Source organism: Scophthalmus maximus, chromosome 21 (assembly GCF_022379125.1).
Source record: "Scophthalmus maximus strain ysfricsl-2021 chromosome 21, ASM2237912v1, whole genome shotgun sequence".
Classification (NCBI taxonomy): domain Eukaryota; kingdom Metazoa; phylum Chordata; class Actinopteri; order Pleuronectiformes; family Scophthalmidae; genus Scophthalmus; species Scophthalmus maximus.
The window spans coordinates 11,740,408-11,752,500 of NC_061535.1; the positions used below are offsets into that span (position 1 = coordinate 11,740,408).

A 12,093-nucleotide genomic window follows, 5' to 3' on the forward strand; every position below is an offset into this window, starting at 1 on the left:
ACCCCCCACCCCCCACCCCCCTCTCCCTCTTTGCACCAGCCGCCCAATCACAGGGCGGCAGCAGCCAGGCAACGCTGCCCAGTCAGTGTGAGGCTGCAAACACTCAGAGACAGAGCAGCAGAGCCCTCTGCGTTAGCCTGCCACACACTGTCTCAGGTAGGTCCATTGACACACACTCACACACACACTCACACACACACACACGCGCATCAGAAAGTTTGCAAAGATTTCCTGTTGTGTCAGAGCAATCGATCCACTCTGCTGTGTTTGGCTGCGGCTGCTGAAATGGAATTCATCATCATCATCATCATCATCATCATCATCACCATCATGACCACCACCGTGTGTTTGGCATAGATGGATGTGGACTGGGCAGAGTTATATGCTGTGTTGACTAGCTGCAGTAGAGTGTGTGTGTGTTTGTGTGTGTGTGTGTGTGTGTGTGTGTGTGTGCGTGCGTGTGTGTGTGTGTCCAACAAGTATATGTTATCCTTTACATGCAGTCCTTGAATATTAAAGCAGTGATTGTTCATCCCACCGGTGGTTGCTGTTCACTGTCTTGTAAGCTGCAGGGTACAGGCAGGGGAACCCTGTAAGTGCATCAGTCAGTTTTGGGGGATTTTTTTCCACTTAAGGCAAATGGGGTTATTGTTTTTTTTATAAAGCAGCAATATGTTGGTTCTGTCTTCTCTACCATGTCTGTGGTGTTTTCCCCTGAATAAGGAAAAAATGCATTTGTGCAGTTGCCGGGGCAGACTGATGCTCGTTTTGTGCACTTGTTTCCAGTGTCTCTGGCGGCAGGGTGGTGTGTATATGTGAGACTGATTCAAAATAATAAAAATAAATATGTGGGGGGGTTTTCGGTAATCAGTGTGTCTCACTGATGTGGTTTTTAATAGTTTTTGACTAATGATGGAGCTGAATGAGAAGGAGAAAAATGAGAGACTATCAATAGTCCTATTTTCTGATGCTTGATCAATGCTTTATACTCAGTGTTCAGTATTTGTGTGTCTTTCTTCACAGACAATATAAAGTGATGGCATCATATTTGCGGTTTAGCCTGCAGGTGTCTTGCACCAAATCTTGCTGTGGAGAGGGATTCAGCCAAGTGTTCTCAACCAGTAATGAAAACTCGTACGCATGAGTGTAGCTGCAACACACACTCACACACACACAGAAACACACACACACACACACACGCACACACAATAGTGTTCACATAGTTAGCCAATCTAAGATGTAGATGACGGCCTGACTGTGCTCCCTCCCCGTACTTCATCCTCAGTGTCAAGAGCTGTAATGCACAATGAGCCTGTCAACCTGATGGAGAATAATTCAGCTGTGTGTGTGTGTGTGTGTGTGTGTGTGTGTGTGTGTGTGTGTGTGTGTGTGTGTGTGTGTGTGTGTGTGTGTGTGTGTGTGTGTGTGTGTGTGTGTGTGTGTGTGTGTGCGTGCCTGCGTGCGTGCGTGCGTGAGGGTGTTATAATGAAATAAAAATTGTTTCTTTCTCAATATCTGCAGCGCTGAAGGAAAATGTATAATATATTACGATTGAAAAAAGGCAGTGTGATAATTTAGTATGAAGGCGTCACGCACACAACGGTGGAATACAATTACCGCCCAAAAAACACCATTGTGTAGACTCATCTAAATCATGATGAATAAAATCTAATCAGAAATCTCCTCACGGCGATCACAGATTGGACAGTTTCACATTCAGACATGTTTCAAATGCAACAGGGTGCAACGCGGGCTTCACGCACATCAGGGCCTCGGCTGATGATTTATAAACTCCCCCCCGATACGAGAGGTGAATCACTTCAAGGTCGTTCTCCCTCCGAGATTTAAACCACTCACTCCCCGGTTTCATTAAGTTATCAGGCCTCCAGTTCAGAGTATTAGAAAAAAACCCTCCTGACTCGTGTCCGGCTCGCCGACTTCAACGTGACACTTTATGGCGAGCCGAGCGTCTCCGCTGCTCCTCGGCGAGCTCGGAGATTCAATTGTTTGGTTCATCAAAATCCTGGCGATATTTCACAGGGCTCTCGACGGGCGGATGGGACGAGTTCGGTCTCTCGGGGCGGTAGAAAACGAAAATATTATGGGGGAAAGAAGATAGAGAGAAGATATGTTTTGCCATGGAGACGTTTCAAGCACGAGGTTCCAAGTCCTCCAAATAGTATCCTTGCATATCTTCTCTCTTTTCAAACTTACTTCAGAATACGTCCACGTTGACTTGGTCAAACTTTCAAACACATATTTGTCTCTCTCGTTTCAGCCGCCTCTCCTCGCCCAAATTTTACAGAGCTTTTGCAAAATGAGGATGTAAGCCGCTCAGTGATGATGTGTTTACATGCACTGTTAAAAACCCGGTTACGTAAAAGCGCCTCAACATGATTCTGTGCGTGTCTGCATGATTATTTAAAGTGGCGACGAGCAATATTTTCATTTCAATAAATGTACGGAGCCAATATTTACATATAAGCAGAACTATTATGAACTGGCTGTATTCACATGAGATGCAGTGAACATTTCCTCCTGCCGTCACATTAAAGGCATGTAATCAATGAAACACGCCACAACTTTTGTTATGAAGCAGTCACAGGAAACGCAATGTGTCAAAAACCCCTCGGAGGGAGGAACGGAGCCAAGTGATTTGTCTCCCTTCAAGGGCCGTGACTCCCATCACTACTTCACAGTCGCACAGCTGTAAAACACTGATGGACTTACAGGGAGCATGCGACAGGGTCTGTGAGACTGTGACGGAGGATGGAGAGGATGCTTTTTTCCTTTTTTTTTGTTTTGCAATCCGCAAATCCTTAAATCCTCAAATCCTCAAATCTGGAAACATTTTACTTTTCACTCTAAAAGTTTAGTTGTCGAAATTCAGTTTGTAAACATTAGATTTTTTTACGTGTGGTTATGTATCTCGGTCGGATGGAAAAAACATTGACATAGTGCGTGTGTGTGTGCGTGTGTGTGTGTGTCTGCGTGTGTCATTAGAAAACAGCCTCGGGGTGCCCCATCTCCACTATGAGGCTCATCTTAATGACAATTCTGCCAATACTTGCGTGTGTGTGAGTGTGTGTGTGTGTGTGTGTGTGTGTGTGTGTGTGTGTGTGTGTGTGTGTGTGTGTGTGTGTGTGTGTGAGAGTGTGAGTGTGTGTGTGAGCGTGAGTGTGTGTGTGTGGGTGTGTGTGTGTGTGTGTGTGTGTGTGTGTGTGTGTGTGTGTGTGTGTGGGTGTGTGTGTGTGTGTGTTCAATGGTCTTTCCACGCAAGGCCACTAAAGTTCTGTGTCACCAAAGCGTCACCTACATGGACAGTAACAGTTCGAGTGTTTGTGTCGTGACATTCTGTCTGTGATATTTGGAAGCTGTTGTTATCTGGATATGATTTCTGTGTGGATGATCTACTGCATGATGACGGTAGGTGTGACTTACTATAGCTTACTGTGTAGTGGATGGAGGAGCAGTGCGTTAGCCCGGTAAATTAAAGTGGAATTTCGTCTACAAAGCTCTTTTAAAATCCTCTGATTGTTCTCATTGACGGTAAAAAGTATTATGATTTCAACAATATATGTCAGAGAAGGTTAATATAAAAGTGTCATTGTTCTAAATGAGAACATCTACCAGTTAACTGCTGTGGAACATACAGTACATACAGTACATGCTGTATATGAGTACAGCTTTTTTTAATATATAAAAAAACACATTAAATAATGTTTTTTTGTTATTGTCGACACATTCTGTGAAAAGACCAGCAATGCGTTTCTACTCTACCTCAGTGTGAACCAGTTGGTTCCAACGAAAGACATGAAACTCATTCCATTGTTGAAAAAAAGACTAGAAACTTCCTAAAACATCTGATCGCTGTAGCTTTTAACAAACATTACTCAAAGAGGAGGAACTAACTAATTTATAGGCGCTGATTAATTCAAATTTTCCGATTTGGGGCAACGGGACGGTGCCAAAACAAACCGATGTGTGTGTGTTAATACGTAGACATTGGGCTTGAGGGAGATTATGTTTGTACAAGGCTGCTAAAGATAAGAGATAAGATCATATGAAATGGACTGAACCTCATGATGCAGGCATAAATTATGTGAGTTACTTCTCAATCAGAGCCTGAACGTTGTAGTTGCACTACGACAAAAGAGGACCCGTAAGTGTTATTTGACATTCCGCATGATAAGATGTTTGTTTGTTTGTTTGTTTGGAGGTTATTCTGGGGAAGGAATTTGTATTTACCAAGTTTTTCAATTGCAACTTAAACGCATCACGTCTTCCCCATCGCGCCGAGCAGTCTGCCGATGAGGCGGTGAGGGGGTGGAGGAGAGGGAGGCCACAGCTGAGCGGTGCACCAAGAGTCTGGCCTGTTGACGGTTGCCATGGCGCTCAGTCTGTCGCATGCACGTGTCTCGTAGGCGTTTGAGTGTACGCGCGTGTGCGTTTGTTACCAATCTCCACAGTGCGAACTGACCGGCTGTGGATTGGAAGAGATGGAGTTCTTACCGTGTTGAAGACACGCGACTATGGCTGAGTCATGTCTCATCATACCGTACAACCATGGGTTATATATATATAATATTTTTGACTCAATGACCATATTTGGAGGAGCGGGGGTGATGACATTTTTTGTGAATGAAACCTTGGAGTGGTAACTCCAAGGAATGTTGATTTAGATGTTAAAATCTTACAAACATGCACCCCTTCGTGACTGGGTGGCATTCATCAGACGCTGTTCTACACACTTATAATAAGAGAGTTTGGCGCAGAATTAAAAGCTGGTGATGATGAGTTTCCCTCAGGCCCAAAAAAAGTGTAGGAATGTTGTTCATACAAGTCCACAATGGAGGTGATGTGTAGCGTTTGCTCATGCTACTGTCACATGTTGGAAATGTGTGAAAGGAATATTTAGTTTTTCTTTTTGATTTGTCGTTTCCTACCAGTAACTACTCTGACTCCAGAGATATATACTGTACGTGGGGTGATTATTGGAGAATTGCTTGACCGACGGGTGTCACACACAGACGGTCAGACGTTCCCTGGCGCTGCTGTGAAGCTTCCGAGTCGATCTGTGCAGAGAGCAGCGCGCGCCGCTCTGATTCATCCTCCCGGCATCCCGTTTGATTCACACACTGAGAGATGAGTGCGTTGATTGTTGTTGCGCGATTTCGAGCCTCGTCACGACAGCAGCTCAAACGCCGAAACGCCAGCCTCTCCTGCGTTTGATTTTCTCGCTCGGGTCGCATTATGCGGGAAGCGGGTTGCAATGGAAAGGAAACGTTATCTGCTCTGAAGAGAGCTGTGGAGGGAAAGGGGGAAGGCGAAAAAAGGACTAGAAACTCGGTGGGGGAGCGCGCCGGCGCTGGCTCCGTTTGATGTTTGTGGAGTCAAGAAGCCGCGGGTTGTCCTGTTAAAAAGGGTTAGGGCCCATGGGCCCTGTGGGGCCGCTGACCATGAAAATTGGCAGCGGCGCAAACAACACCAACACTCCATTTTTGGATCCATCAAACGATCGTCAGTCTCACCGTTGTGTCAAAAGAGAATGCGTCGATCGTTTGCAGACTCGGGGGGCCCCCGAGCTCTGCTGCCATTTATAGAGCCACCATCAATCCCCCTTCGTTTCCACATTCGATACGTATCTCTGCAAAGTGGCCCCTGACTAATGTGCATGAGGGACATGTGACAGTCTGAGAGAATATCATATCCTACGGTCGGTGGGCAACTGGGCAAATCTGCAAACAGATCCTGAGAGAGACGACTGAAACACATACTGCATAAGTAATGGCAGCAAATTGTCAGCCATGATGATGATGATGATAATGATCTGGTGAACAGAATTTTAAAATTGCACTAAGTTTGATTTACTTGTTGTTTTTATTTGAGCTATTTTAGAGTTTTCAAAGTTATTCAAACTATGTCTAAGTCTATAAGTGGCATCGCAAGCTGCTTTTCTTTGATTTTCTTAGTTTCTTTTAACCTATGTAAAGTGTCTTTGAACATTTTTTATTATGATTATTATTAGTAGTATCTATCCAGGGCTCTATACTGTGTGTTAGACTCCAGCCCCCGCTCACCCATCTGGAACAAATGTGATCACACGGTGTAAATCAAATATCGGGCTGCAATCACAGTATTTAACCTTTTAGATGAAGCCACTCGACCGTGCGCGGCCTTTGTGCTTATGCTGATTGGGCGCATTCGAAATTCCCTCGCAGGCTTGCCTCTTGACTTTCTTGAAAGCGTTAATCACGGTTTTGTGATGATTTCATAAATAATAATTTTTTCAGAGCAGAAATGTTGTTCATCTGAATGAACCACACAATCTGCATACATTCAGTGGTGCATACATATGATCTACATATATATAGGGAGACTTCCTCCAGCAGCACCAGCAGAGTGGTCTTTAACAGAAAAAACGATGAATGTGTTTGAACGTCTAAAAGATGCAAAAAAAAATAGTGATTGTATATTTTTATATTATCACATAAAGCTTATAGCTGCTTAGATAAATAATCTAAACAGAAAATAGGTAGTGATGAATACAGGTTATCAGGTTGATATAATCCATGAGATGTTAATGGAGAATATGCATAATGTTACAGGTTAACCTTCTTCATAGGGCAGATTGGCATGATAGAATATCATAACCGTCAGTTTTTGTTTTTGAAAAATATTGTTTTGAACATATCAGTATTTCTGTGATAATTACATGAATATGTCCCAATAGAGTCCACTATGTTTGACATGAAATCAAGGTGATAAACTCTAGCTACACAGTGGTTGCCAGAGCTATAATGGTGAAAAATATAGATTAGCATACTGTTAAATGGAAAAAAAAACTTTCTGATGATATCATAGTATCTAATAGCACATGCAAATCCCCAAATTTAAACTAATCTAACTATAGTTTGTTCACAAAGGTGTAGGCTGCTACGTAACCATGCAGCCGAAGGTGTCCTCACATGCCCAGTGGATTTACATTTTTGCCGAAGAAACTGAGAAGCTTTCAGGGAGTGCATCTGAATATTTAAGAGTCAAGAAGTTCACGTACTCAATAATGGCTGACTAGTCATAGTACTTTAAATGCTGGTGTGTGTGTGTGTGTGCGTGTGCGTGTGCGTGTGCGTGCGCGTGTGTGTGCGTGCTTGCGGGGCTCAGCTAATCATCTTGCAGGGACACTTTACCAGTGTGTGGGATGCAGACCCGCAGTCTTACATAAGAACAGATTCTGTATAATGCCATCTAATTCATTTCTCTCTCTCTCTCTCTCTGCACATAACCCATTTACGGACACATTCACTCAGCACAACAACAGCAAGCACAAACAACCAAGAGACCCCCCCCCATCTCTCTCTCTCTCTCTCTCTCTCACACACACACACACACACACACACCGCTACTGTCATGATCACACCCCATCGCTCCACAGATACATCTGAAAGTGTTTCTCCGCCTGGCGCAGAACGTTTGAGTGCCGTCCGTGGACAACTTGAGTGTGCTTGTTGCGCCCCAAGAGTTGTTCCCGGAGGATCTGCCAATATCACATTGGCGGCACAGTCACAAAAACATCCTGGACTGTTAGTGAACCTTTCCTGTCTGAGGTGTCGATGATGACAATGGAGATAATGACCTACTGTGATGAGTTCTGTGGAGACAAATCAAAACCTTCCCGTCAAAGAATTCAGGGTCGTATTTGTATAGACCAGTGTTTTTGAAAAATTATATTTACTGTATTTTATAAATGTAAATATAATCAAACTATAATGGACTCAATTCCAAATAATAGCCCCGGCTTTTCATTTAGTGGCTTAGTGCAAGTCATGAGCTCCACTGTCTTCCTCATGGTAAAGTCTTTGCTGCTTAATTTGGGGGATGGCACGCAGGCAAATATAAAGAATGGACTTGTCTTTGTCTTTTTTAAATTCGAAGACATAAATACTGAGAGACACTGGAGAAAGACAAGGTTAAGGATATTGTGAATAATGCCATCATTTCGCTTAATCATACAACAATAATTCTTCAATCCAGAAATGAATTGTCTCTTTCCCTCATTCTCTCTTTTCTCAGAAAGCTACGTCGATAGATAGAGAGGCAGATGGAAACGAACTGAACGAAGGTTGCAGCACAACTAAGAATCACAACTCCTATCCTGTCACCATGGAAACCGCCGAACAATCAGAGCTGCCAGTGGACTGTGAAGTGGAGGTGGCTGTGGCTGATTCACCTGAGCAGGGGAAGGATTTCAGTGCAGATGACGAGCAAGTTTGTTTAGAGACAGACTTATCAGATTCCCCAGGGGAAAAGGCAATTCTTGGTACATTATTACCTGACCTGCCGACTGGGAAAATTGAGATTGACATCCCTGATTGCTCTGAGACAACTGAAATGCCTTGCCAGGATCAAAAGGAAGTTTTAATATTAGAATCAGGGCATGAAGAGCTCAACAGAAATGAGTCAATCACCTCGTCTGTGTCTGACACACTCTCCAGTGCTGATAGTGTTTATGAGAATGAGGCCCATCGTAAGAGACAGGACACACCAGAACAAGATCCTGAGCAAGAACAATTCCCTGAGTCGGAGCAGTATCCTGAACCAGAGCAAGACCCTGAACCAGAGCAGTATCCCGAACCAGAGCCAGACCCTGAACCAGAGCAGTATCCTGAACCAGAGCAGTATCCTGAACCAGAGCCAGACCCTGAACCAGAGCAGTATCCTGAACCAGAGCCAGACCCTGAAACAGAGCAGTATCCTGAACCAGAGCCAGACTCCGAACCAGAGAAATACCCTGAGCCTGAGGACAACCTTGAAGTGGGGCCCTACCCTGAACCAGAGCAATACCCTGAGCCTGAGGACAACCTTGAAGTGGGGCCCTACCCTGAGCCTGAGGACAACCTTGAAGTGGGGCCCTACCCTGATCCTGAGGACAACCTTGAAGATGGGCAATACCCTGAGCAAGATCCTGAGGTAGAGTTATACCCTGATCCTGAGGACAACCTTGAAGACGGACAATACCCTGAACCTGAGGAGAACATCGAAGCAGGACAACACCCTGAGCCTGAGGACAACCTTGAAGATGGGGAATACCCTGAGCAGGATCCTGAGCTAGAGTTATACCCTGAGCCAGAGTTATACACTGAGCCAGAGCCTGAGGCTGATCATAACGACTTTAATCCTAAAGATAATGGCTATAAAAGTCTGCAAATGGACACTGAGGAAGACCCAGAGGCCCATGAAATCCTATTTGATCCACCCATTACAGGGGAGTCAATATTGGAGCATTGCATTAGAGAAGAGGCAATGTCAGATTCCAATGAATCCTGCCATGACCTTGACCACGAGGAAATGGATGAATGCCTGAGAGTTGAAATTGCAGCGGCTTCCTCGGATAGTGATGGTGACGAAAAATGGAGGGCAATATTCTCCTCTTCTATAAATAAAGAAGATGACGATTCCTATTTGGACAGTCTTCAGCTGAGTGCCCAGGAGCTCTTTGTGCAGAAAGTTGAGGTGACAGACTTTGAAGAACAAGGCAACTTTGAAGAGGTCTGTTTTGGAGTTCCAGAGGATGAAGAAGTTCTTGAACAACCTGAAGATGTAATTCCCTTTCCCGCCCCGACACAAGAGGTTAAATATAATCCTTTAGGCATTCAAGGTTTGTCCAAGATCTCTGAAGATGAGAGTGAAAATGGCAGGGATGCCAATCATAACCACACCACCCACCAACAGCAAAACGAGGCAGATCAAAACAAGAAGCTACCTAAAGACTTCTGTGTGATACAGGAGACTAAGAGTGAGAATGTCAGCACAGAGCATGTGGACTTCCAGCAAACTCGTAAACAGTGGCGGGAAAAAGAGGAGCAGACCAAGAACAAGATTGTCTTGCCTACTACCAAGCAGCCCAGCTTCCATGGCGGCCACAACTTCATGTACACACCAGTCCGCAACATCGAAAGAACTCACAAAAAAGCGCATGATCTAGAGAATTTGAATCTGGTAGGGGATTATCCTCTCACCCAATTCAGCCCTTGCTCAGAGGACTCTGGCCTGGATGACTCCAGTTACAGGTCCGCATATGACGACCCAGAAACACCGATTGAGAGGGAGATTCGCATATCAATGGAGAGGGAGGAAAACTTTAGGAGAGAGAAGGGCTTCTCGAGGATGGGCAAATCAACCGACTGCGCTCCATCACGAGGTATACCCAGATCCATAAGCACTCCGCTTACGCCATCCTTCATCATCACCTCCTCACCCACTAAGGAACCGCTGAAACATACCATCATACTCGACCCCAGCAGCGATTTCACCACCAGTCCCAGACATTGCAAAGACAATGTGGCAGCTCGGCCTGGCGAGTGGCGCTCCGAGGACCACAGCTCGAACCTCATCATCCTGGAGACAACCAATCTGATAATTCGCAGTGCCTCGGAGTTCTCCCTCAACAAAGCCTGTGAGCCGCCGCAGGAAAAGATGTTCCTCAACAACCCCTTTTTCAAGCTGCGTTCAAGAAGCACACTGTCGTTTGTGGATGAAGACATTAAGTTGGTGAAGCAGAGGGAGGAAGAGCTGAGGAAAGAGAGAGCAAACCTGTATGGCAAAGACAGGTTCAACACGGAAAGAATGCTGTCAAATCACATGGACACTTTGACATTTGACACTTCAGGTATGTCAGCAATTATTTACAACTCTTGTATTTGGATTGTTTTTCTATGTTTACCTCTGTGTGTAGATTTTAAGATAATGAAGGTCTTTTGACTGTTGTCTAGCAGATGTACCAGAGAAGTGCAAGTCCTCTCCATCATCACCAATGAAAACAGCCTACAGGATGGATCGCTCTGCTCTGTCCTGTGATCACAGAGTAAGCTCATGATGAAACGCTATTCTTCAAAATATCAATCAAGAATAATCTCTCATGTTTACCTTGTCTTAAATCACAAAAGGTGGGGGGGGGGGGGGAGCGTAGCTCTGAAACTTGGTAAGCGATCAGCTCTTTACTTCTTCTTCTTCTTCAGTTTCCGGAGGTCTACGCCGGAGGAAGACGCAAGAGTGCCATGGCCGTGCGCTGGGAGGCGGGCGAGTTTACAAAAAATGAGTGAAGAGGAACAAGTCGCCAGTTTGCCATATAAGGGCGTTGAATGTCAAGTGTTGTTCTCATTCAAAGTTAGATTCCCGCATTGCAATTGTCTGTTTCATGTTGTGACATAACCTAAACTACTCTGCTTCTGTGATGCTTTGGGCAAAAAAAAAAGAAATAGCAAGACAATAATGACGCGGTTTGGACGGATCAAAGAGAAGCGAGACACAAAGTACGGGGGGTGATTCTGGACAGAGGGTGTACATTACTTTTTCAGAAAGCCACACTGTTCTGACGTGTCCTCATCAAGTCTAAATCAACACTCATAGCTGGAAGGCTGCTGGTTTCAGCTCTTACAGGCTACAGGTGCTACTACTTTTCGTAGTAGCAAAGTAATTTGTATGACAAGATTGACTATAACTGTGCCAACACACACTTGCTATTTTAAACCGTGTGGCTACGATATGAATGGAATGATACGCTGATCAGTGCAGGTAAATACCAACATAATCTCAATTTCACAGAGACAAAACCCAGGTTATCAGTTTATGTATCATGCAATAATATTCAATAACTGTACGTCTCCTCGTCGATCGTCCCCTGCCTATTGAGGAGATCCAGGAGTGCTGAACTTATTTCTGATTCCCTAATGGGCCTTTGTTATTAGCTTAATACAGTACTCACATGCCATGTGTATAATGAAAGAGTAAATGGTCGCTGTAATCTTAAAGTGCAGCTGAAACTTAAATTAAGCTTCGGGAGGAGTGTTTAACCAGCAGTATGTCCACACGGTTGGATTACGGCTCCAAAAACTCTTTCAATATTATAATACATGTGACTACTGTATCAAGACTCACTTGGGAAAATACCTACTTTATGTAAAATAGGGTCATTTGCTGACAGTAAACTGAAAAGTACTTGCAAGACAGCTTTTTTTTGCGAAGATGCCTGAATGTTAGACGGCTGTATTGTTGAGTCCAAACTTTTCTGGACATTGTAAATCTTAATCAGAT

General features: G+C 44.4%; 1 protein-coding gene across 4 annotated transcripts in view; it reads left to right on the forward strand.

The window, feature by feature from the left end:
• Positions 1 to 12,093, forward strand: part of palmdb (palmdelphin b) — a 40,033-nt gene that overhangs the window by 27,098 nt on the left and 842 nt on the right. For 3 of the 4 annotated variants that reach the window (XM_035618730.2, XM_035618729.2, XM_035618731.2), the window contains 3 exons: positions 8,074 to 10,669; positions 10,773 to 10,864; positions 11,019 to 12,093. The exon at positions 11,019 to 12,093 is cut by the window's right edge and continues 842 nt beyond it. In XM_035618730.2, coding sequence (XP_035474623.2) covers positions 8,074 to 10,669; positions 10,773 to 10,864; positions 11,019 to 11,102 — 2,772 coding nt within the window. In that variant the 3' untranslated portion in view covers positions 11,103 to 12,093. The remainder of the gene's footprint in view (positions 1 to 8,073; positions 10,670 to 10,772; positions 10,865 to 11,018) is intronic. The other variant, XM_035618732.2, reaches the window with a different exon arrangement.